The sequence below is a fragment of the Falco rusticolus genome, chromosome 8, assembly GCF_015220075.1.
Source record: "Falco rusticolus isolate bFalRus1 chromosome 8, bFalRus1.pri, whole genome shotgun sequence".
Classification (NCBI taxonomy): domain Eukaryota; kingdom Metazoa; phylum Chordata; class Aves; order Falconiformes; family Falconidae; genus Falco; species Falco rusticolus.
In genome coordinates this window covers 16,838,754-16,865,546 of record NC_051194.1, presented here as the reverse complement: position 1 = coordinate 16,865,546, position 26,793 = coordinate 16,838,754, and the positions used below count along the sequence as shown (strand labels likewise).

The window sequence follows — 26,793 nt, the reverse complement described above, 5'->3', positions numbered from 1 at the left end:
GGTGCCGGCCGCCATCTTGTGCAGGAGGGGGTCCAGCGCCCGGCCGGCGTGTCCGTCTCGGCTGGGGCCTCCGCGGGGGGCCCGGGGTCGCCCTCCTGCCGAGAGGGGCGGCGGCGGCGGCGGCGGGCAGCCCCTGCGCCCTCGGCCGCACCCGAGCGGGGCCTCCTCCCGCGCCTCCGCCCCCGGGGGCCGTCCCGGGCCGCTCTCCCCGGCTGCTGCCGTGCCCCGAGGCGGCGGGAAGGGCTGCCCTCCGCGGCGCTACGCGGCGGCCCCGGGGCTGATGCTCGGCACCTCGCGGCGGGCCGCAGCCGCCGCGCCGGGCCAGGCGTGAAGGCCGCCGCCCCCGTCCCCGTCCCCCCGCCCCGGCGCGAAAGCCGATGCCGCCGCTGGACGAGCCCCTGCCCGGGCCGCGGGCATAGCGGTGGGCGCTGCCAGCGCCGCTCCCGAGGAGGCGGGCGCCCACCAGCCGCGGATCAGGAGACCGAGGCCCAGCCCCGCGGAGCCGCCGCCGCTTCCCGCCCCATCAGGCGAGGGGCAGGAGACGCACCCCGAGCGCGGCGCCGCGCCCCGCCCGCCCCAGCCGGCTGGAGAACCGGGCCGCCGCCGCACCATGAAGATCAAGGATGCCAAGAAGCCGTGTAAGGCCGGGGGGCGGCGGGGCCGGGGGGCGGCGGGCGGGTCTGAGCCCTGAGTTCGGCCGCTGCCTGCCGGGGCTCTGCTCGCTCCTTGGCGGCCCCTCCTCAGTGAGGGTCGGGGCTCGGGCGACCCTCGGTGTTGGCGTTGGAAGGGCTTCTCTTTGAACAGAGAGTAACGGAACCCGTGTTTTGGGGCTGGGTGCTGTTTTTGACGAAGATGGCACTTAAGTGGTGTGCTGAGCACCTGCGCAGGCGTCTGCAGTTGCTACAGTTTTATTTTTTAAGGGCTAATTAACTTCCAATTTTTTTTAGAGACAGTAGTTCATAATACTTGGGTGTATGTCTTTCATTAAAATGTGCTGAATTCTCCCTGTTAGTAAGCACAGTTGTAATAATATTTCGTACTATTTTATTATGCGGACTGCCATATTTGTTTCGGAGAGCGCAAATGTTTGTATTCACCTGGGTCTGAACCAGATGTCTGAGGCTACCACTGCTTTTCTGTGGGAAGAGAGAATTGGATCATATACAGCCAGTTCCATACGAGTGGTGTTTCCCCAGTGTAACAGATCCAGCTGTGCAAGTCAGCACACCTGTTGGGCTGCGTGGGTGTACCTGAGCTGGCAGGGATGCAGGGGTTACTCTGCTGAGTTAGGCTGGTTTTTGTCATCATACTTGAAGACTTATTTCAGGGTGGGTTACTGCGTGGAAAAGATGGCTAGTCCTAAAGAGCTAGGCCTGCTGTTAGTCATATGACATGCCTGTCTCATGAAGAGCATACAACTAAGAGTATATTGGAAGTGTGTGTTTTTAATATATTGTTTGAGCAGCCCAACAAGATCATCATCAGCAAAGGTGTATTTAACACAGGAGGAACTAGCGCAGCTCTTGAAATAGCTATAAACATGGAACTGAGTTTGGCTGTGGAGATACTTTGTTTCTTGTGCTGTGTGCTAAGAAAACCCTAAATACGCATCTTGGAGCACACTATAGCTGTCACCTCTTATTAGTGCCACGGTGTGGAAATTGCTGAATTGACTGTAATCATGTTTATGAAGAATACAGTTCAGACAGCATTTTTTTCCCCCTGGTATAGCATTAGAGGAATGATACCAAGACTCTGGAGCAGCAGTTGGTTGTAAGATGTTCTAGTGGTTTGGCAACTTAAAATGGTGACAGTATGGCTGCTTCTGCTGCAAGAAACCTGCTAATTTCAGGAGTGTCTCTGCTGGGCCTCGAAGACTTGTTTTCTGTAGTCGTGGGTTTAAACCTCATGTTCTAATAATAATGCCAAGTGTTATCAAGAAGTTTTAACTGATTAAATATGTTAAATTTGTAGTTGGACTTCTCCAGTTCTTGAACCTGAACTTTGATGTTGGTTTTATGATGGGAGTCAGTTGGTAACAATTGGAACTGCACAAGCAGTGGAAGGGAAGAATACAGTGTCAAACTACATTGTTTATTTCATCTTGACTTTTTAACCTATTTTGAAGCTAGTGGATTTTTTAAAAATAATAGCACTTAGGCAATGAACTTCAGACCCATTGTGCAGATGTCTGTCTTGGTTAGTCGCACGCACTGCAGTGGGAGAGCAGCTGAATATTTGAAGAGGAGCAGACCCACAAAAGCACTGAGGATGGAAAAGGCCACTGATGTTCAGGGGCTTTGATGCCCTGTACTGCTGTGATTTGGCTTATTATGCTCAGCGTGAAAGCTGAATTGGACTTAAAGTACCACTTTGAGACAGTCTAGTTAAAAATTATTTAGATAAGGCAGTCGTAGACACTTTTCAGTACAATTGCAGAGTGGGTATACGTTTCTTAGGCAAAATGAGTATTTTATTGTTGTGCTTGAGCCAGATTTGATGAAAGGGGAAAATGGTTGATCATTGTTTAACAAGAGTTTGTTACACTGTTGTAAGAGCCTGCAAACTGGAATTGAGAAGATTGCTTTAGCCTACCGGTACTTTTTATCTGTGATGTTTAGCATCATGACAGAAAGCACAATTGCACTAAGCGCCATATCCGTCATAAGAGAAATGACAGTAACAATAAGGGTAAGACACTTAACAAGTTCAGAATTTCTAATGTGGATAAACTGTCTAGACATGCTTTGCGCAGGCCTCCCTTTCAAAAATCTTTACCTGACTAGTGCTGTTGCTACTTTGTTGTTGTAAAACCTGAGAAATGCAGCTGAACTTACGGAACATGGCTTCTGAGATGGACTGTTCTGAAAGAGGCTAGTAAGGGGCTATTTAAATTTCTGGTGCAGGTGGTGGGACGTGATAGGCATTTTAAATGAGGATAACAAATTTGAATTAGGCAAACCTTCTACTAAGTAGTTAGTGTTGCAGTAGAAGCTGAAGAGGTTGTGGAGTCACCATCCTTGGAGGATTCTTGAAAAACTTGAGAGATCTTCAGGTCTTACCTGGAAAAAACCGTAGTTGACCTCATCTAGAGTTGGCAATTTTCCTGCTAGTATGACTAGATGACCTCTGGAGGACCCTTCCAATGAGTAGTTGCGTGGTGGCTCTTCTGAGGAAATGTCTGTAGGAAGAATGGCTGGCAATTTCAAGAGAAACTTGCAAAGGTTATTTTGGGTGTGGAGATTATGATAAATGTGAGAGCAGAGTCTCACAGAACTGCTGCTGCGAGAGAGGAACAGGCTGTCTTCCTCTAAACGAAAGAGGAGCTGCTCATTCAGAGAGCTCTTGGTGTTGGTGGGGAAGGCAAGGCACCAAGAGGAGGGAAGTGCCAGCATGCTGTGCTCTTCAGGGGAGGTGGAGTCCTTCATCTTGGCTCTGGAGTGTAACGGACCGCTGAAGGAAAGGCAAAGAAATCTAGTATTTAGTATGCAGTATATGTTACTTGTTACAGTTTGCCACTTTAAATTGTTTATTAAAAATAGTTTGAGAACAAATGTCTGCATTTCCCTTGAGGTGAATTGAGACGCATTAATGCGTGAAAGTACATAGTAGAGATTTTCAAAATGCTGTACCAGTATAAAGAAAAGATGAAAATCTTAAGTTTATTTTCTCTCTACAGACTTGTAGTCATTGTGGACACAGTGATCCCATGCAAGATTTGTGTAGTAAACTGATGAAAAATCCATTTAGGTTGCTGAGGACTCTCTTAAACTGATTTTTCTGTTCATAGAACTTGCTGCTTTGTCTTATGTATGCTAGTATTTTCTTATTAGTCCTTGAAAGCTGATTATTAGCCTATAGCAGATGTTATAGGCTCTCATTCCAGTGCACTTGGAAAAATGTATTTCTAATAATGGGTTAATACTGCCAGGCAGAGTTTATACTGTGTTTGCATCTGTCAGTGTTAGGTTATGCCTCTGCATGCTGTATCTTCCTATAACAAAAACAGCTATCCCCAAAGAGATTGCTGCTGAAATGTCAACAAAATTAACAGGATGAGCAAGGAGGGAGAAGATGAAAGCAGTGATATTTGTCTTGTATTAGCTTTAGATGGTATCCACTTGTAGATGTGATAAACCTAATGAAGAGCAGTTACAGTAATTGCCAATTACTACCTGTCCTCCCACTGGTAAACGTAGTGTGATTAGAGATGACCGAGTGGGAAAGTGTGGTGAGTTTGGATGGAGAAGTTTTCCCATGAGGGAAGTGAGAGAATGAGACAGATGTGTCAGATGACATTTAATTCAGGTGTTAATTCTGTCCAGCCCAAATCTATGTTGAGCTGAACTCCAGATATTTTAACCAAAAACCTGTTACAAAACTAGTTAGAGGAACTCGCCTGTGTCTCCAGGGCTAAGGGCACTTGATGTGCGGTTTTGCTCTGTAGAGGCTTGTTGACACATATCTGTAACGTAGGTACAGCAAAGGCACATTGCTGCCTAGCTATCGGGTTAATCCCACTTGATTTAGCAGTTCAGCAGCCTTTGGTGTGTTTTCTCTTAATTTGACCCATTAGATGTTAGCTACCTTAGACTGCTAGCTGATTTAGGTGTTAGTTTACCATTAATTTTTACTCTGCTGTATGCAGATGCTTTAGGGAAATAATGGAAACATAACGATGTATGCATGTACATAGAGGAAAATGCATTTGGAGAAACCACAAGATACATTTAGTTTAAGTTGCTGTGTTTACAAATGCAGTGTAATAGTTCAGTATAACTTTTGTATAGTTAACTTGTTTGTTTGTCAGTAATCAGATAACAGAACTAACTTTGATCCTATTCTTACCGAAGACTACGTACCAAGCTAAATTAGATAAGTTTTGTGCATCAGAACAGATAACACTGCATACACTCATAAAGAATTTTTGCTGTGCTGGCAGAAGTGAACTTCTTAAGTTTTCACGTGATTTCATGATCATTTTCCTTGTATTTTAAGCCAGTATAGAATCACAAACTGCAGCACACTTTGGCTGTTGTTCCCCAAGATGTGTTTATACTCAAAGTGCGACATTCTTATGTCTTAATAATACGTAAGCTTTCTTCCAAGGATGACACAAAATCTGGCAGCCTATTGTCTGCTTCACTGACAGCTGTGAATTTATTGGGATATTTTATGGTGCAAAGCTCCCTGCTTGAGTTAGGAGTTAGGTACTTTTCCTCAAAGGTTAGTTCTTGTTAATTTAATGCAGGGTTGATTCAGACTGTTATTTTATTTTACGGTGAGAAAGAGATATTTTAAAGGTATTTGTTTCAAATGTGTCATTATGTTGATAGGAAAGAGGTTACCAGTAATCTGTTTTTCAGTAAAATTACTAGTATGTGGTCCAGGTGGGGAACTTTGAAGGTCCTCTGCTGTGCTGCAGCAGAACCCATAGAAAAGGAAAATACTTCAACCTTTGTGCTTGTATTGGCACGGGAGAGACTTTTTACTGTAATTATTTCCTTTTGGCATATAAAGACCTTATATGATAAGATACAAGTAACCTTAAGATTGCTGTCAGAAACTAAGTACGCCACTAACTTGAGCAGTGCCAACACAAGAGAATAAGGCCTCCCTGTGTAGCTCTAAATAATTTAAAAAAGCAACCAACAGCCGTCAGCGTGGGTTTTCTTACTAGGCAGAACTGCTATATCATTCCTTGACCACAGCATCTTGTGACAGCACTCCTCCCATGCGGGAAATGCTTTTCTACATTGCAGGAAGCAATTTCTATGGAACCCTCTTAAAACATCATGGAGTTTTTTAGCTCCGAGCAGGTGATTCCTCAAAGCTGTCTTCGTGGCATGTTCCTGGTTGCTGTGTCTACATAGGGACCACGGTGGCTCCTGGCAGTGCTGGGAGGTGCAAGAAAATCTGGATTGGGAGTTCAGGAGGTTGGACGTTGTGATGCTGCTCTTCTCCGGTTGGAGACAGTTCAGTGTGGTGCAGTGTGTCACATTAAACCGTACGGGATTTGACTTCCCATTTGTGTTCTACTTTGCATATTTGTTTCTTCTGAGATAGTGAAAATACATGTTTTATGTACTCTTAAACAGGGCCTGGCTTGACTTCCTAAAAGCAGAATGCATGTTTTTGAAGCAGTTTTATGTGGTCTATCCAAGGCAGTTGGGCTCGTTGAGTAAAAAGCTCAGTTCCTGCTTCTCTTTTTTTCAAATTGGAGCTGACCTCTGCATAGAGGAGCTAAACTTTGAAAAGATGGGGCACTGGATTTTTTTCTGTGAACAGCAGTTAAATTCTCAGCCAGGAATACACCTGAGCTGTGCATCACTTGGTAGAGTATTCCTAGGAATAAGAACACTTACAAAGAGGAACAGCCAATAAAAGTCATCTAATGACCAAATCCCCATAAAGAACAGAAAAAGGCCCATTTTAGTGCAGGTGCATTCAATTCCTTAGGAATTGAAGCTGCAGAATGGTGCTTATAGTTGCACAAGTCCTCAAACCTGGTATCTGCAGAGCTAGAAGCTTGGAATGAAGGTTGTGCAGTTGGTATTGATCTTATCCAGGCATGTTTCTTTAACTATGACTGCTGTAAGGATCAAGCTAATGTCTGGGGATTTTTTTTTTTTCAAAAGATTGTGCTGCCGTCATTCTGCTCCTAAATCTCTCACTCAAAGAAGCAGGACCCACAGATAAGACTATAAAAATAATTTTTATAGAATCATTTATATATTTATTTTGTATATTTTCAGCCCAAGGTACCATGCTATTTTTGTCTTGTTCCAAGCCAGCTTTCAAATACAAGAGTACCTCAGAATTAAATTTTTCATGGATTTGAGAGACTATACAGGTGCTGGTATATGCTGCAGATTGCATATGTAAGATTGAAAACTAATGCTGTGAACATGCCTCAAAGGGTAGTAACATTGCTTTAAGCAGAGTGCTCGTGTGGTGTAAAGTGATGCACAGGTTCCATGGATGTATGGCTTGACTTAAAGGAGAAGTGGTGTTTTCAGCCATTGCCACAAATAGCCTGGCTGCCCTCTGGAGGGGAAGCCTTGTAGGAAACTTGAGCGCATTGTGCATTTTCTAAGTAGTTCTCCATCCTGAAATCTCAACCCTGCAAATGAAATCACTTTTCAGTAATTGGAAGAGGAACTGGTGCTTTCACGTGGGTTGCTGTTTTCATCATTCCCCCTGCATCCAGGATAGGATGGATCCTGAGCCAAGATCCACCCAAAACAGGTTTGAAGGCTGCAGCAATACGAGGGGAGTTCACAAGGTTTCCATGCTGCATCCATGTACAATTATGTTCTAACTTGTCAGGGTATTTCTAATGTTTAGAGGTAGCTTATGCATGGGTAAATCTTGTATCCTTGCAGTCCCAAAATCATAGCTACAGTTCAACTGATTATGCACTTGCCAGATATATACATATGTGTATCCCCTTCTGTGTTTGGAAAACAAAATGGCTTTAATTTTCCTGGTTTAACCTGTATATAAATCAATCAAGAGTGGCTTATGTACACAAGAATCCTTGTGTAATATCTTTTTCAGGGTTGCTGGTATGAGGAGTAAGTCAACAGTACGTGGGCCCGGTTGCTTGTCAGTACTGCTCCACCTTGTAAACTAAATCCGAGCAACGTACATACCAGCCAAATCTTGACAAATTTTCAATAGAAAAATATGAAATTTCTTGGGGTTTGTTACAGAGGTGAAAACTGTGACCTATTTCCTCAGTCTCAAAATCCTTGAATTGCTGTTAAGATCACTCAGTTAATCCAGAAAACTGATGTTCTACAGCATGATCCTATTTTTCAACATAAAATATGTTCTCATTTTGATTATGGAATAAACTCCCTTAACAGTTCAACTGCTGCTGGTTTTTACTTGGTGTACGAGATATATAAACCTTGAGATTTTAAGAGGTGTGGCTAATGCTATATTTGCGAAAGCCTTTTGGGTCATTTAACATGGGATGCAGTGGATCTTCTGACAAACAGGCATTACTTGCGCCAGTCTTCCTTAAGGTCATCAGTTGAACTTTCAGAGGTTTCCCCCTCTTTCTTGTTATGGAAAATGAGATCCTAGGTATTCAGTAGGTCCACTGAGCAGGAAAAATCCCAAGTATTTTAGGTAGTTCTTGGCTTGCTGTGTCCTAGTTAAGTGCTTAATGGGTTGGACTGACTCCCACAGACACTTTCTGGCCTGTTGGGTGAATCAACCACCCTTCTTTGGTTTTGGTCTTGTTACTTTGTTGATGACAAGAGGCTGAAACTTGTGAGCTTGCTTAATAGAACATCAGTTATTTGTGGTCAAACAGTAACATGACAGATTTTCTGATGTCCAGAGTCACAGTGCAAAGAAGTCAGGTATGCAGTTGTGAAGTCAGTTAGTGTGTGACTTTATGCTTAGTCTTATGCTTAGATCTCAGCTTTATTGAACAGACAGGAGGTTTATAGAATATCTTTATTCCTGCTTGGGGCTAGAGTCTACTCCCAGAATTTATCCTTGTATTTAATTTTTATTTTTTTTTTTTTTCAAAATGAGTAAGGTTACTGAGTCAATTGTTTTTTGTCAATATCTGACAATATTCTCTGGACATCTTTTCCTGGGAGTTGAGGCAACATTGTAAGTTTCTTCTGATGTGGTTTGATTTTTTTGGGGGGGTGGGGGTGTGTGTTGTGTTGTTTTGTTTTTAGCTTCTATACTCATGTCATAAATGAACTGGCACATAGCCAACCTTGGCTAAATACATTGAAGTGTTTCGGTAGGCCATTCTTCTCAAGGCTAGATCCCACTGGTAATGTAAATCCAACATAACTGCATCCTACTCATGATGAACATGTTAACGTGTTCTCGGTTTTGTCCCTAAGTTTCATGCTTCTATAGGATATGAATTGCATCTGAAGAAATAAATTGGAACTCTACAGAATATAGATAAAATAATAATAATAATCAACCTAACAAGTTATACTGTCAGGTAGGACATAAAAATATGAGCTTCCCAGCTGGCTGTTCAGGATTTTCTTAAACTTACAAATTGTTTTAAACACTGATTCTGAGAGATGAGTGGTGAAACTCTGATGAAGATGTTGCCTTTGCCGTAGGGTTGCTGGGTTTCTGTTTCACAACACAGTTAGGAAGATTTATTGATAAAGGCATATCCAAGTCATGGTTCTAGATGTCATAAACCGTAGAATCCCTGTTAGGAATTGCAGTCATCCTACAAAAGTGACAAAGACAAAATGCTTGCGGTTTAGTATTGTTCTATATTACAGAAATCCTTTCCTTTCCAAGGTACAAAGGAAGAAAAACAGAACCTAGATTCAGTAATATTTTTTACCTTATGTGTACTTATTAATAGTACTTTTTATGAGCCCTTTGTAACTTCAGAGGTTATATGAAGAGCTCTCTTCAGCTCCATAATTTGGGCATCTTAACACTCTGTCAGTTTTTAAAATACATGCAAATAAATTAATGCTTCCCTCTCAAATGAAGCAAGTTATGTGAGCAAAAGATAACTGAGGAGGAATACCTGTCCTGCTGCTGTCAGCTGTAATGTGTCACCTGCTTTCTCATGAGTTTGCATTGCAGTCTTTGTGCTAAACTATGTCAAAACTATTATTTTAGGAGTGAAGGTTACTTCAATCCTTTGTTATCAAAAAAAAAAAAAGTGGGTGAATCTTTAGTTGGTATGAAAAATACAGTATGATTTGGGGAGTTCTTAGATGGACTTCCTGAGCACATGTGACAGCATTTAAATATGTAAATAGAGCTGCTCATTTTTGCATTTTTACCTGTGGCCAGAGGGGTATTTAAGATCATGCCATGGAGATGAGCACTAATTCTTTGTTCCTGTGAGGACTTTTTGTTAATGGCTTTCTTGTTAAAAAGTATAGCATTGGTTTAGTCCTAAGTTACATGTGTTGCTTTTGCACTTTAACAAAGCTAATCAATTAATTCTTGTATCTTCACAGCTTTTCCATGGTTTGGCATGGACATTGGGGGAACTTTGGTGAAACTTGCATACTTTGAACCTATTGATATCACTGCGGAGGAGGAGCAGGAGGAAGTTGAAAGCTTGAAGAGCATCCGCAAATACCTGACTTCCAATGTAGCCTATGGATCCACTGGCATTCGAGATGTCCACCTTGAGCTGAAAGACTTAACAATTTTTGCTCGAAGAGGAAACTTGCACTTTATTCGGTTCCCAACTCATGATTTGCCTACTTTTATCCAAATGGGAAGAAATAAAAACTTCTCAACACTACATACGGTGCTCTGTGCCACTGGTGGTGGCGCTTACAAGTTTGAAGAAGACTTTCGCACAGTAGGTAGCCTGTCTTTCCTTGTACTGAAGCCAATGCTAAAAGCATTGCTGATGATGAGTTAAAATAAGCAGTATTTTGAAAAACAGGGGCATGCTCAAAAATTATTATTTATTCATTGGGTTTTCAATCTTAAGTATGATAATGTAAAAATACACTTTCTGACATCATCATAAACACAAAGATCTATTGCTAACAGCTAATTAAAAGCTTCCATTAATGCAGCGAAATGCAGGACGCCTTTGTGGAAGTTAACTATTTTCTGATCTGTTTTCTGTGATGGGAGATGTGCTTAAACCAGTGAGGTGCTTGAGTCACTTCGGATTTTCTTTCCTAAGCCGCCTTTAATGATAGGTTTTCAATGTTTGTGGGTAGGATTATCCTCATTAATTTAGTCCAGTGCATTGTTTAGAGATATGTGCTTAACAGTGAAGCTTCACAGTTGTGCCACGGCCAGAAAAGCTGAAGGGTCCTGGGGGAAGAGGAGGGGACTGGTGGTGCTGTAATCTGTGCCGATGTCAGTCAGTAGTGTGCAGTCTGGTCTGATTGTGCAACTTCATAATCTAACTGTGGGTTGCTTTCTAAATGTGAGCTCCTCTGATTCAGAGATAGACTTCAGGGGTGTTTTTTTTTGGGTTAGCTGCCTGTTTGGACTCTAATGGAACCCCCTGCTGCAGTAAGGGAGAGAGCATGATCACTTTTTTTGTGAAAGCCCAGAGTTAAATTGGATTAACTATGCTGTGAAATTACAGCCTTCCTGCAATCCACGGCACCTGTTAAACTGTATTTCTGCTATATGAGAGAATGGCAGCTTAAATGTCTTGTGCAAAACTGAGAAAGACCCTGAAGTCCTGTAGAATTTCTGACCTGTATTCTTCTTATGACCTTTAGAGCATTAATAAAGTTGCAAGGAGAGTTAGTATGATGCCATTGAGGTTTTTACCTTAGGCTTTTATCTGCTGACATCTTAGAAATGACTGTTGGACTTCTAAGGTGGGGAAGGAAACCCACAAACCTTGAAAAGATGTGCAGATATGTAAGTTTCACTGAGATGATGCTCAGTGGGGCCTCTAGGGTGTTTGGTGACCTTTTTTTTTTTTACTTAGATTGATGAAAAATGTTGCTAATTTTTGATGGATTAATGTCTGAGTATCTCAGAAGTTATCTTTGGAGTTACCACAGCAGATATTTATATCACCTGCCTATTCCTGATTCAAGTCTGAGATCTAGATTTATAGTCAGAGTAACTTGCTAATTGTTGTATTCAGAATTTAATCCTGAATTCTTTGTTGGCTTTATAGTGGGATTGAAGTTCCTGAATTAGTCACCTGAGATTACTCGTACTGCCTAACTTGAAGAAGCTTAGTCATAAATTTGTAGTATATTTAAGCAATGTTAGAACACATTGACACTGTCTTTCTTTTTGAACACAGATTGGAAACCTCCAGCTGCACAAACTGGATGAGCTTGACTGCCTTGTCAAAGGCTTATTGTATATAGACTCTGTCAGCTTCAATGGCCAGGCAGAGTGCTATTATTTTGAAAATGCCTCAGATCCTGAGAGATGCCAAAAGATGCCTTTTAACCTGGATGATCCATACCCGTTGCTGGTTGTTAACATTGGTTCAGGAGTCAGTATTTTATCAGTCCATTCCAAAGACAACTATAAAAGAGTAACTGGAACAAGGTAACTTAAAGACCCATGTTGGAGTTGTTAGTCTATGGAACAATGAGCCTTCTGTTTCCAAAGGGGTTCCTCTCCCTGACTCCCCGCACCTATCCCTTCCCTCACTCTATGGTATGGAAGAGTATTTTACTTTATTACAACTGCATTCATTGAAGTCCATTCCTGTAGTTCTGTTAATGAGGAGATTTAACTAGTATGTTATTTATCAACCAAGGAGTGCTAGAAGTGCTCTGTAGTGAGTTTTATAGGTTGTATCTGAAGTTTTGATAATGTGTCCAGCAAACTTGTATTTCTCTTGCTCCATAAGAATAAACGTGTCCACACAACTTGAAGTAAATGATCAAGGATCAGAGTCAGTAACATGATGTGGGTGTTCAGGGAGTTTCTTTCTGATTAAGTTTTCCAGCTTATATTGTGAGAGTGTGTAACTATTTGTTAGCTCTTCCTGTAAGTGACTTATATAAATGTTAAATTGATTGACAGCTGTTTGTGTAGTGAAACTTGAGCAAGAAGGCAGACAGCTTGGTAGCTAAGCTGGAGGGCTTTATTTGTTTTATTTTGTTAATCAGATGTAAGAATCTTTGATGTGAGGAAATCCTATGAAAAAGCAACTAGTTTTCTTTCTTCTTAGTCTAGGTGGAGGGACCTTTCTTGGTTTATGCAGTTTGTTGACGGGCTGTGAAAGTTTTGAAGAAGCTCTGGAAATGGCATCCAAAGGAGACAGCACACATGCTGACAAACTGGTTCGAGATATTTATGGAGGAGACTATGAAAGATTTGGCTTGCCAGGATGGGCTGTAGCATCCAGGTAAGCAAGAGATCTTTTAGTTGGTTCTTTTGCTGGTTTGGGAGGCTTCAAAAACAAGACTTGAACTATTAATGCAGATAAAACTGCTTTTTGCAAACTATTGTAGTCGAGTTCTTATCCTAAAAGTGTATGTACTCTGTTATCCTTAAGATTCAAAGCCACATGCAGCTGCAGGTGCCTGCTTGCTAGATAACACACAAGATTTCTTTTTTATGTCGCGTACAGCTTTCATGGGTCAGAGAGAATGTGAGGTCATCGTAGGAGTGGCAAGAACAAAGTGCAGAGGTGTTGTGGTTTAACCTGGCAGCAACTAAACACCACACAGCTGCTCGCTCATTCCCCGACCTGTTTAATAGGACAGAAGTGGAAGGGGGAAATATAATAACAATAAAAAAATCAGAATATACAAAACAAGTGATGCACAACACGGTTGCTTACCACCTGCCAACTGATGTCCAGCCAGTTCCCAGGCAGTGGCTGCCTTTCCCCCTCGTTTATACGCTGAGCGTGATGTCATATGGTGTGGGATGTCCCTTGAGTCAGTTGGAGTCAGCTGTCCCAGCTGTGTCACCTCCCGGCCTCTTGTGCCCCACAGCCTCCTTGCTGGTGGGGTGGGGTGAGGAGATGAAAACTTCTTGACTTAGTCTAAACACTGCTTAGCAACACCTAAAACATCAGTGTGTTTTCGACATTGTTCTCATCCTAAATCCAAAATGCAGCACTGTACCAGCTACTAGGAAGAACACTGACCCTATCCCAGCCGGATCCAGGACAAGAGAAAAGACGAAGCAGATTACTTTTTGACTTCCTAGAATCTTTTTAGTAGGACTGTTGTCCAGAGGGAAGGTGAATGGAAGATGACATTTGTATTGCTCTTACGTAGTATCTCTTCATATTTTTGGAAAGACTGCTTTTTTTTGGTACATAGTTGTCAGTACACACACCTGGCATAATGTTTTATCTACTTTTCTCACTTATGAAGGCTGTCAAACACAAACAGTTTGTGCCATGAGAATGAATGTAATTTTCTGCCAGTGACAGAGGGGTTTTGTCATAGCTGCAACTTTTATTTCCGTTGGGGAAGATTATTGGTGATATTACAGCTTCTTAGCCTTAAGAAATGTAAGAAGAATAAACTCTGGGAGTGAAACTAATATGTGCGTAAGAGTTCATTAAATCTTTATTCTTATTCAGTAGTAAGAGGTCTTAATTCACAGTAACTTAATTCTTCTCCCTTTCTGGCCAGCTGAGCTCAAGCCTCTTGAGAGAGCATATACTGAGAGGTTTTAATATGTGCAAACTTTACACTTTCGGTCAATACATCTTAACTCGCTCTGTATATAGGTACTTTTTATTCTCGTTTACTTTTTAAGACTGTTAGGATCTTTAAGGACTACTTGAGTTTTAGAATAATCAGGATTCTGGCTCTCTGAACTGACTTAAATATGGCAGAGTCCTTAGTGGTAAAATATCGTGCATAGCTATGGATTCTTGTTTTGCTTTTTCTTCTTCTGTAACTTGTAATAAATTATCTACTGTGTATAGTAATGGAAATGTCCTTCTCATGTAGAACTCTTCATTTATATAACCTACACCAGGGGTCCTCAAACTATGGTCTGCGGGCTGGATACAGCCCCCCCAGGGTCCTCAATCCACTCCCCAGTATTTACAGACCCCCCCTGGCCACCCCCCACCCCCCCGGGGGTTGGGGGGGGAACCGAGCAGCCGCAGATGACTGCCTGCCACTTCATCCGCGCGCCAGCCCCCTGGTTAAAAAGTTTGAGGACCCCTGGCCTACACCGCAGGCTGTCAGCTGTTTCTGCCTGAGGATTGCGTTCCATCCTAAAACCATTCATCTCATCTCTGGTTTACTTCTGGTTCGAGAACTGAGGATTGGATAGATATGATGATTGAGGAAGGAAGCACGACAAGTTGGAAGATTCACCAGTCAGACTTATGCATCGATTTAATTTACAGTGACTAGATTTGCAGTGTAGCCTTGCATAAGAATAAGACTACTTTTTGCTGTAGATGGTTTTTCATGGAAGTCAGTCTAAAGAAAAATATTTGATTGGGGGTCATTATTGTAACAAGATTGACTGCTTCCTGTGAAGGAATAAATAGGCACGTTGTAGTGTTAGTAGTCAAATTGCTGTATTTAATACAGATCTAAAACGGGAGCTCCGTAAGAACAAATGTGAGACTTAAGTTCTGTTACAGCATAAAAATTACATTCTGAAATTACTTCAAATGCATATGAATCACTTTGTACTTAATGGAAGTTTTTCTTGTTCTAGTTTTGGGAATATGATCTACAAAGAGAAGAGAGAGTCTGTTAGCAAAGAAGATCTTGCAAGAGCCATATTGGTCACCATCACCAATAACATTGGATCTATTGCCCGGATGTGTGCAGTAAATGAGGTAAAAGCTTCTGATCTAGCTATAGGTTTATTATTTGGTTTCCAGTTAAACGTCTGCTAAAATGATGTATCATTTTAAACCTTCTAGTACATTCCCAAATGAAATGAAGAAGTTGGTTCAGAATATTTTGACTGCCTTGGGAAAAGTGGGACAAAGATATCTTTGCCAATGGGGAGGGTAATCTAGTGAGAAGGGCTTCAAACTAGCTTTGTTAGGGAATGGAATCTAAAGCCTGCAGGCAGGTGAGGGAGAGGGGAGTGCAGGATGTTGAGATGTAAGGACTTGAAGTCCCCTTGCAGGAACAGGATGACTGTGGGCTTGACTTAAGTCTCTACACAAACACATGCAGCATGGGATACAAGAGGACTTGTAAGTCCTGGGTCTCATGAGGAACTATCCTGACCTCCATTGGAAGGGTAATGTGGCAGGCACAAGCAATTCATACTGCTCAGTGTGCTGGGGACAGTTTTCTGACACAAGTGCTAGGCAGGCTGACCAAGCAAGCATGGTGCTGGACCTGCAGTTCATGAGTGAAGAACTGGTCAGGGATTTCAGTGACAGCCTTGAAACAATAGAGTTTGAGATTCCGAGGAAAGTGAAGGCAAGTAGCAGAATAGAGACTTTAGATAGGCTTGAGTAGAACAGGACTCTGATTTGGGGGGAATTTAGGAAGCAGGATCTTGTGGAAGGCTGTCCCAACGGCATAAGGAGTCCAGAATACCTTGTTGATCTTCCAGGATAGCATCCTGACAGCAAAAGCAAAAGGTGGGGTACAGTCTGGCTAGGGAGCAGCATTGTAGAAGAGAGGAGGGTGCGTGCAGTTGAGCTGAACGTGAGCCAGCAGTGTACATGTGCCGTCGAGATGGCTGGCCTTGTGCTGAGATGCACTAGCAAGAACATGGGCAGCAGGTCAGAGGAGGTGATACTTTAGGCTTCACTTTTCCCCCTCTTTCCCAGCCACCACCATCACCAAAAGAGAAGCACTAGCAAACTAGAACAAGTCTAACAGGTTACCAAGGCAGGGTGCTGCCCTGGAGTACCTAATGTATGAGCAGACACTGAGGGATCCAAGTTAATCCTGAGGAAGAAGCTGTAGCCTGGAATGGTTGTCACTTACCTAGAGAGGGTTACAGGGAAGACGGTGCCTGGTACAGCTGTGCACAGCAGAAGGGTGGGAAGCCATGGATGTAACTTGTAACAGAGAGAATTCTGATTGGTATAAGGCGAAAAAGATGCTCACAATGAGAGCGGTTAAGCCCTGATGTTTCAAAATGTGTGACTTGAACAACTTCAACATTTAAGTTGCTGAAAGATGTGCTTTGCGCAGTATGTAGCACCTGATGGCCTCCAGCAGTTTCTTCAAGCTGAAATTATTCTCTGATCAAAGCTTGTAGAAAGCCTTGCTTGTAGTTAAGCATTTTTAATTTTTACCAGCTCTTGAGACTTCAGATTGTTTTGACACCTGTCATCTTACTGGTTGATACAGAGGTGGTTTCCTGTCATCCTCTGTTTCTCAAAGCCCTGCTAAACAGAACCAGTATGCGTTCAGTTTTGATACGATTAGCATGGACAGTCAAGAACCTATGAAAGAATACTGAATTTAGGTGTAGAAGATACGGGTGTTTAAGCAGCAGGGATTTCCTCATTCATTATCAAAAAACTTTGGATAAGGTGAGGTTTAGTAACAGCTTTCTTGGAGAAGGCTAAGGGTAACTACTTAGAGCTGTGCTTAAAATCTATGAATGTGATAGTCTCAGAAATACCAACAGCCTTGTGAGCTGCAGTTACCCTTCTTTTGCTTAGGAGCCAGATTAATATATTTTTCTGAATTCAATATTGCAAGTTCTCCCTCAGTTTCCTTCTCTTTCTCTCATGTTTGTCTTGGAGGAGAAAGTTAATTTTGGCTATTGCTTTATGGCAAAGCTTGGTGACAAAAGAGTTAAATTGAGGGTGAAATGCAAAGTACATGTTAATAGTCTGAGCCAAATATATGCAATTTGTATTTAAGGGTGGAGTAAGTGAGTACAAATTGGGACTCATAAACTGTGCAAGTTAGCTTTATTCCAAGTTTTTTTGGTCTGATTCCAACTATGTCACAGAACTACAAATCATAAGAAATGGTTAATAGGCATACACAAACTAATATCTAACTGATGTATAAAGATAAAATGGAATTAATTATTTTGGCTTTCTGCTATAGAGCAGAGTTATGTTTGGATGCCTTAACAGTGTGTTTACTTGTCTTCACTGTGGACTAATCAAGATGGTGAAAAACAGTTGCATGTTAATCATTTGACTACAGGTTGAATTGTCATACTAGCTTTTTTAACAACTTGATATGAATATTCATCTAACATAATTAGGCATTTATTTAAGCACTAACACAATTAAATTGTCTTTGGTTCTTGCTTTCATTATCATTAAACCAGTATTTACTGTTGCTTCTACTTAATGTTGGTTTTTTTTCAGTGAATAGGGAAAATTACACAGTTCTCACTTTTTTAAACGTGACGATTAAAATTCACAGCTCACGTCTAGTATTTAAGTCTTAGTTTAATGTTACGCTGAGGTGTGTTGAGGTCTGAAGATGAAAAGAACATTGTTATGTCTTACTGTCTTCGGCTTCTTTACAGTGCTGCCTTGTTGCATATGGATCAAGCAGCATTGTACAGGGCTATGAAGGCATTGAGTCTTCTCTACCAAATATAAGTATTTTTCATTTAATTTCACTTTTAGCTGGGCTGTTTCTTTGGCTTAATTGCTGAAAATGCTCACTTAATTTGAAACACAAATGCTGCTTCTCTGTAAATTAAGTCCCTTAGTTGTTGAGGGTTGCACGGTTTTTCCTTTTCCCCAAGCATGCTGCGTTTTAAATTTTGGAACTATGTTTTAATTGTGGGTTGTTTGTTGTTTTTTTTCTTGCTCAAGACAGTCTTTTCTTTCATAGCTTAATTTTTCAAAGCTGTGTTAAACAGTGAAAAAGACTTAATCCTTTGCTGGTTTTCTCTTCTTTTTAGAAAATAAACAGAGTTGTGTTTGTTGGCAATTTCTTACGTGTGAATACTTTGTCAATGAAGCTTCTTGCATATGCACTGGATTATTGGTCAAAAGGGCAGCTGAAGGCCTTGTTCCTAGAACATGAGGTATGCTATGGTTCATTTATTGTATATATTGTTTTACCACAAATCAGAACCACAGGTATTGAGTAACTCTTGCATGTGTGATACTGTGAGACACCAAGTACTCAGTAAACATTAAAGTGAGAGGTTTGTTTTACTGTATTGGTTCTCTGGTGCCAGGTTTCTCTGCCAGGGAAATACTTAGGTTGCTTTGGGGTATCTCAGTTCACATTATAGGTATTTGGAGAGGGACAAGAAAATCTTAAGCTCTGTGCTAAGGTTCAACAGTCTTTCCTTGGGTTTGGGTGGAAACAATAGTAAGTATTGTATTTCAAAAGATTACAGAGAAATCTAAAGCATGGCCCTTTGAAATACTTAAATTGTTCTCAACTGAGTTTGAGCAACATCCTGGAAGTGGAGACTGCTTTTAACAAGGACGGCTTTCATACCACCACAGATACACCTTGAAGTTGTTGTAGTGATTTTATGATCTGAGATTAACCTGCTTTCGGGCAGCTGCTGCGATCTAGATCAGTATGTTATGCCGAGAGAGTTGACCTGCTCTGGTTAAAATACGGGGAATTGTATTAATTACAGGTTGCAGCAGCTGGGAAGCTTGTAGCTTCTTGGCAGTGAGCTGGCAATTTTTGTTCTCTGTTGGTTTGTAAGTACTACGGATAACAATGTTACATCTATTCCCTTTCAGTTGATTCTCACAACTTTTTTCCTTGCTTGCTTATCCTGAGACTGACAGTAGCCTGTCTTGGTGCTAGTTTCTGCAGTAACAGCAGAACGGTTCCTTGTTAGTTCTCCTCCCTTGTGATTTTTCTTGGATTAATTTTAAAATCTTGCATTTGGTCAAGTGTAGTGTCCAAATGCTTCTCTATTTCATAGTTATAGGGAGGGGGAACATCTCCCCCAGAGGGGAAATATAATCCAAAAGGAGAGCGTGGTTCTTTGTATGCAGGTAAGTATACAGTCCAGGAAATGGTGTTGAAACTTGAACATAATTCTTTGAAAATATGAGGGGAAGTCAGTGTAAGAAATTTTTTACTTACACCTTAGGAATAGCGTTGCTATGGATATTGAAGATCCTTTGACAACCAAAATATGCAGTTCTTCTAGGAAAAACAAATCAAGCCAAACCTGATTTCAGTGTTTTAAGGAGCCACTGATATGTGTCTTAAAAGTCCTGCAGTGTATGGGGAGGCTTGGGGTGAAATGTCCTAAAGTTAAGCTGGATAAGAAGGATAAAATGTTTGTTTCAGGAAGGTTAAAAAATTACTGTGAAAGATTATGTATTAAGCGTATGGTGTTCTTCCTGTAGCATTGCTCCACCAGATGCTTTGTCGTCACTGAAATGTGATTAGTGCAGAATGCAATACCCTACTTGAACCTGAAATACTCTTTTTATTTGTTTTGAACAGGGATACTTTGGAGCTGTTGGTGCTCTTCTTGGTCTGCCAAATTTCAGTTGAGGTACCAGATGTCACTGTACTGAACTATTTTCCACCTGAATGACACTTGTTTACGGCAATGGGAACTAAATCTAGGTCGAGGAGATGCAAATAGCACATTTTCTGTAACTGTTTTTAAGAAGTGATTAGCTACTGAATATTGCCATTTTAAGGGAGGGGTTTTCACTCTGGGCATTGGAAAGCGAACCACTTGAGATACTGGTTATGTTCTTTGGTACATGTGGCCAGTATTGAACTTGGAATATGCAATACAACCTCTGAAAACAAGCTTCCAGAAGAAGGAATGCTGAACCTTTAAGTGCTTGGCATGAAAATGTTGCAGGTTTACTCCTTTTTTTTTTTTTTTTTTTTTGGTTTTAAGCCTATCAGTTTTGTATATAACTAGTGAATGAAAAATTACATTCATTAGTTATACTATATTATAAGCACAATTTCCCGTGTGTACTTACAGAAAACAACTTCAAAAACAGGAAGGTACTGTCTACAAGATGAAGAAACTGTAGGCATTTGCTTCCCACAATGAGAATAATGGTTTCATTTTTATGTGTAATGGAAATAATATTAATGCTTTAATTTTCAGTGGGAAGATTTGAAACACAAAAGATCAGCCAAAGCAGCAGATAAAGCAGGTGATGTTTTGAAGGTTTTGTGAAGATACTCACCTGCCCTCTTCATGTGTTTGAAGATGCAGCTGGTATTTTGGGAAGATCACCTCCATCTTTGGATTTGGAAAAGAACTTAGTGATTAATGAAGGCGGATTTTGGGGTTGATTTGTGGTGGTGTTTTTTTGTTTGAGGACATGACTTCCAAAATGCCTTCTGTTTTGGGGGGGGTGGGGGGGAGGTATTTGTCTCTTAATGACTTATGATGTCAGAATTTATTTGTAGAGGTACCATAAAGTCTGAGAGAACTGAAGAAATCCTTATCAAATAGACTAAATACGGGACCTCATAATTCTGATGCTTTGGCTCATTTCTGTGGAAGTTTAGAAAAATTCTGCCCCATCATACGAATTTGAAAATGTGATTTCTCCTTAATTTTTTAAGAGTTGATCAGAGCCTAATTAGGTGTTGAAAATGGAAGGTTGTTAGCTTGCTTTTGGGTTTGGAAGTTTGTTTTTCAAAGTTGAGGACAGCATCAGAGTTTGTATTGCAGCACTAAATGGACCAATATTGAGTGTACTTGCAATATGGAACCATTCATCAAATTGTGGCCTTGGGATAACATCCATACTCTGGAACTGATCTTTGGGGTTTTCTGTATACTTTAAAAATTTACAGTTGTGATTATTGTAGGAAGTTTAGTCCTGAAGCCAGGGCATGAGATCTTAAACCTGTAAAAATATTATACAGTCATTAGCTGTATGACTGTGGACTAAAGAGCTACCCAATTTTATGATATCATTTTAATGTTAAATATTTCCTATAAGTGCATGAGGAACAACCAGACTAGAACACATTCATATCCTCGGGTTTAAGGCATTTTTAAAACTGATTGCTCAAGTACTCCACAGCATGGCTGTGTTGTATTCACAGACACATCCACCCAGTGTGTTAGAAACCTCTATGTGCTATTTTCAGTCTTCTCTTTGTTTTCTTAAAATTCAAAGCCCCATATTAATGTGTGTTTTTTAATATTCTGTGATCTTTTAAGAGTACAGTAACTTAAGAGTAGCCAGTTCATTAAGCCCAATGCCAATCGCAAATGCAGTTCCATTTATTGTTGCTTTTCCTGGTACTCATACTACGTTTCCATTGTGCTTGATTTGATGTTTCATCTTAGACATAAAGAACCAAACAAGAGTAACACTCACAGTTCAACTGATCTAATGCTAAATCAGAGCACTTCAGAAAATAAGTGAATATGGCTTTTAGAGAATGTCTTTATAAATGCTGTATACTGTTCCTTTTAAGGTACTAGGGAAAGTAACCTTTATTTGGTTATAAAACTTCATAAAAGCTTTCTGAATGGTTTGACAGCCTCCTGAAAATTTTGCAAACCAACTGCATATTTTTCTTGCAAAGTGAGGTACTTCAAGACAATGTACTACAGTTTGATTAGAAACAGTTCCTTTAGACTGTATTTATTGCTACTTCGCTTCTCTTTTTGTGATATGGAAAGAGAGCTGCTCTTGAAGCAGTAGTTAGAAGTTACTTGTATATTTAACCAGAAGCGCATGTAGAAGATGATTGCCTTATGACCATGGTTCACTTAAACCATTTGAAGTTGATATGACCTAGGATGTGTTTTAAGTAAATTGTACAGAGTTACAGAAGAAATTAATGGAGTAATTCTTGAGCAGCTGTGCTGTATAGAAACGACTGTGAGAATCAAAACGTGTGCCCTACCTCTTCCCTTGAGATTCTAAAACAATTGGCTTCCTTTTGCTAGTTTTATCAGCATAATTGTTACTTCATTACAAGAGCAGCCAGAGAAGTTGTCAAACCCTACTTTAAATCCCAGGGGTCCTGTATTTAAGCCTCATTTTTGGGTTTCATCTCACTTTCTCTCAACATAGAACTAGAGTCTATAAAGATTGACTCTACCACAAATAGACATCCTAGGCATCATAAGCAGTTACAAGATAAGCCTTAAAGTCTTTTCATCTAAATAGGTTGAAAAGGCTTGTTTCCTTTATGCAGATCACTTAAGTAACTTGCTTTTTCCTGATTTTCTCTTTTAATGTTCACCCTTGCCGTTTTTTTTTCCTCAAAGCTAACTGGTTGAAGCAGCTTTAGGGTGAATTGATTCAATGTAATATGCTACAGTAGGGAAAATCTGAGGTTTTCTCAGGGCTACTGTTGTCTTCTCAAGTGGAACCACTTCCCTAGAGGCAAGTTGTTTTGTGGTCTTCTAAAGTAAAATGTAAAGTTCATTTTGAATGTGTAATTGTTTTCAGCTCAATCAGCCATGTGAGTGCCTTTTTAATTTTTTCATATGCCAGTTTTGCTGGTACTGGGACTTCATCCATGAGGTTTCCTAACCAGTGTTGCTTACCAGAGAAATGGCAGGTAATTTTATTGGCCATGGAGATGATCCCTTCAATCCAGTGTAGCTAGAGCCGCCAGGAAAACAACATCAGGTTTCTGGCTTCCTATCCCTGTAGCCCTTATCTAGGTGTAATGCTTTTGCATTTCTTGATCTTATCCCTCCAGCTTGGTCTCTTTCTAAGTAATACGCACAGTTTTGTTGTAGAAGTATCTCCTGAAAGATCACACAGGTTCTTAGTCAGGTAAGTACAGGTTATTTCTGGCTGAAGAAGTCCCATTTTTACATGAAGCTGTTCCAAGTTGGTATGGCTATTAACTGCTTCCACCTTTCTAGTCCTGCTTAGGATAACTGCAATTTGAATGAGAAGGGAACTTCTACAATACATTTTGAATATTTAGCAAGCTGGAATGAACATGTTTTCAGCATTCTTCACTGAAGCCAGCAGATGTTCAAGTAGAAACACCTTTTCATTCTTTTTAGTAAACCCTCAGTAAGTTTAACAGTTCTGAAGGAAGCGGCACTGATACACTTTCTTTGTCTTCTTGTAGTTCTGTCAGGATTTTCAAAGGGTGTTCAGTTATCTGACCTGCCTCTTGAAGATCTTTCCCCCTCTGTAGTGTTTGTTCTACGAGCCAGCACCTGTGATTCTACCAGCACCTCTGTCCATAATTTGAGTTATGACATGGAAACAATACAGGACCACGCTATCCCACTTGCTCTCAGCCTGTGTATTAAGAACAGAAGTTCCGTTCTGGCTTATAATGGATTAAATACTCCTTCAGTAGTACTGTGAGATTCCTACTCTCATTTGAGTTGTTGGTAGTATACGTGTAAGGTAATTATATTGCCTTGAAGTGTTGTAATACTAAGCCTTTGTCTCTATCCAGTATAGGTCTTCAGGAAATACCTACTTCCAGATAAGTTGCAATAACTTCTCATTCCTAAATGTTTCAGCGTAACAGTGGGATTTTAACATTTGAAACTAATTGAAATGTCTTATTTAGAGCAAATCTGTGCTTCTTGAAGACTAGATGGTGTCTTGTGCATTCAGTCATTAACTTACATTAATACCTAAATTTGCATTCAATCTATTTTCAACATTACTTTCACTATTCACAGTCTTGGATACTAGATGGCTATAGTCCTAAGGAAACAGTTTAGTTCAGAACAGAGATGAAGGTCAGTGCAATTCTGTTGATCTAGTTATGGTCAGCTTTTTATCCTGAGTCCATTTGCGCACCTAACAAGACTAGTTCTTTCCCTTATCGGTGTTTTCCTAGCGACAGGGCTTTCTACACCCTTGTTTTGGATTATGTAGTCTTAAAGAATGTAATACAGAGCAGAGCTTTCCTGAGGTTGAAAAGTGAACAGAAATCTGTGGGTCACATTAAAAGTATTTGACCAAGGTCTGTAGGTCACAGTGCAGAGCTAGGAACACACTTGACGTATACAGTTAATGTTTTGTTTGTACTGATTTTTCCATTTCCCTTTAACGCACAGTGAGAAGAGGCAGACTTAACAGTCATTGTGGATAAAGTGGGTGAATTAAATCCTCAGACGTGACCATGGGAGATAAAGAAAAAAAAAAAAAGCCTTATCACAGTATAGAGGGATAATTCACTGCTTACATTCTTTAAGTTTTACTGATACATTCTAAAGTACGTTACCAGTATTGTCATCTGTGATAAAATTCTTTAAAGAAGCCTGTTCTATTCGTTTTGTTTACTTCACACATGTAAACCATATTAAGTATTCTTAAAAACAAACTTTCCGAAAACATCTCAAAAGATGCTGTAATATATGTGTAATTGTTAATGTGCTAAAGGAATATGCTTGAGCAGTCTAGGTTTGCATAACTGAATGCCACATCCTGCCCACTTCAGTTACATCAGTGGACGATTCTCTTAAATGGGGGACTTTTAAACTAATGAGCAAGATTTGGCTTCAAGATCTTCTGCTTGGGGAACACAGTAGTGCCACTTTGCATATTCCTGCTAATGCTAAATTGTTTGTTAAAAATAGATTCTAAATACAATATTTATGGCCTGGTCCTTTTCACAGACTTAAAATCTAACATTTGCAAATATTTTATGGCCTTATTTCAAGCATCCCTTTTGGTTTTTTGAGTATGTGGACTTTGTTCATGTGGCAAGTTGTTGGCAGGTTTGGCTTCCTGTGCTGCTTTGTGTAAGGCCCATAACATTCCTGTTGTGCATTATGATATGGATGACTTTTCCTTTCTGGATTTCAGGGTTATCCTTAATCTTGTTTAGTTATTGTGGCTGTTTAAACAAATAGTATCAACTAAAACACAATTGGCATTTGTCCTCTGCTAAAACTTAAAGAAAATCAGCCATTACTGTAAACATTTGGGGAAGTTGTTGAAAATGCAAAAATATCCATTTAAAAGAATTTTAAAAGCTAAATTGGGTGAGTCTTGCCTATAAAATAAACTGGACTATGGTGTGTCAGTTGCTAATCTTTCCTGTAAATGCTAGCATTTCACAATTCTTCTAGCATCAATTTAAGAACATTGTAAATACAAGCTTTGGGAGGAGGTATGATAGTTCAGATGGTGCATTACAAAAGAATTATAAGACTAGTGAATTAGTATTTTGAGACATTAAATTGACATCTAGAATATGAAAATTAGTGTGTTGATGTTATAGGATATAGAGGGCTTTCGATAATCTGCACTTTTTTACATTCCTGAGTTTTGGCATTAACAAATGAGTATCTAATTTTCCATCTGCTGTCTCATCATATGCAGGCCTTGTAATCACCAATTGCTGTCTTCAAATATTTGTTCTACTTATTTAGCAAAATGGATGGGCAAATTTATAAATTGTAAACCTTGTGGGATGGAAGTTCTCCGAAGAGCCATTTGGTTAAGTTGCCTTATTCTATTGCATTGCACTCATGTTATGTCTCCACTTTCTTGTTTACTGTCAGACACTGAAGATGTGATGTAAAAATACGTGCTACAAATTTTTATTCATAAATTACTGATTAATACCTTTGTGTCACCTGTTACTACAGCTCTTGTAAATGATACCTTTATGCCATCTGTAATACAGCTCTTGTAAATTGTTTAAATTATTTTTCTTTTTATAGATTCTCGTTACTGAATGTACAGATTAGATCCCTTTAATATGTCATGGAGTAATTTGGTTGGGGCCCAAAAATGGCCAATGATGTCATTCATCCCATCAAAACTGTAAATAATTCTTTACTGCTTGTTTGCATGAAGTTTGGATTTCATTTACTTTGTCATAACCCAACTCCTCTGTGATGGGCCTACTTTCTACGGTTTGTTTTCCTGGTTTTATTACCATTTGTTCTGTATGAATGTTGAAACAGTACTTTGTCTTTCCTAATAAATAATTTGAGATTGTTCATTGTTCGCCTACATTTCTGGGTTTGGGGTAGGGATTTCTGGGTGTGGTGTTCTGCTGCAGTATCATAAATTGCTGTGATACTTGATACTGGGTGGGTTGTTGCATAATACTTCGTACTAGGATAACATGACGGGTGTGGTTTTCATGCTCTTTTCTTCCTCTCCTTTAATAAAAGCCTACGCTTCACAGTTCTTAGATTCAGGTCCTGTTTTTAAAAACATTTGATACCCTAAAGAGGGTTAGTTTTGTAGTCTTGAAGAAGAAAGCATGCAGTGAAGCTACTGTAAGCTTTTGCCTTCCAGATTAACTTCAGAACACATGCCGATTCATGCACACAGGTGACTCAGAGTGGTATTTTCCTGTTGAATAAAATACTTCCATGTATAAACTGCATGTTACATGTAAACTGCAATTACTTCTCTGTTGGAATTGATCTTTGCTTACGTTTTGGAAGAACCAAATTACATTGATCTGATGCCTAATGGGCAAGAGGTCGTCAGGAATGAGGTCTGTGCCGCAGCAGCATGTTGGTGGTGCCTCTTGTGACAAGCTTGCT

General features: G+C 40.2%; 1 protein-coding gene across 2 annotated transcripts; it reads left to right on the top strand.

Moving 5' to 3' along the window:
- On the top strand, positions 1-26,237 carry PANK3 (pantothenate kinase 3). Of its 2 annotated transcripts, XM_037397221.1 has the most exons (8): positions 1-638; positions 9,984-10,336; positions 11,768-12,021; positions 12,653-12,829; positions 15,127-15,250; positions 18,268-18,393; positions 19,797-19,848; positions 20,428-26,237. In XM_037397221.1, exons 1-7 carry the CDS (start codon positions 611-613, stop codon positions 19,845-19,847), a joined length of 1,113 nt encoding a protein of 370 aa, XP_037253118.1. In that variant the 5' UTR covers positions 1-610; the 3' UTR covers position 19,848; positions 20,428-26,237. The 2 variants fall into 2 exon arrangements, with proteins under 2 accessions (XP_037253118.1, XP_037253120.1); XM_037397223.1 differs by lacking the exon at positions 1-638 and having other exon boundaries at positions 9,984-10,340.
- Positions 26,238-26,793: the final 556 nt, after the last annotated feature.

Bases quoted from the DNA above. Each gene is read 5' to 3' on its own strand.
- PANK3 (XM_037397221.1), top strand. From the start codon at position 611: ATGAAGATCAAGGATGCCAAGAAGCCGT. The intron at 639-9,983 runs GTAAGGCCGGGG...GTATCTTCACAG, and splicing joins CAAGGATGCCAAGAAGCCGT to CTTTTCCATGGTTTGGCATG. The intron at 10,337-11,767 runs GTAGGTAGCCTG...TTTTGAACACAG, and splicing joins TTGAAGAAGACTTTCGCACA to ATTGGAAACCTCCAGCTGCA.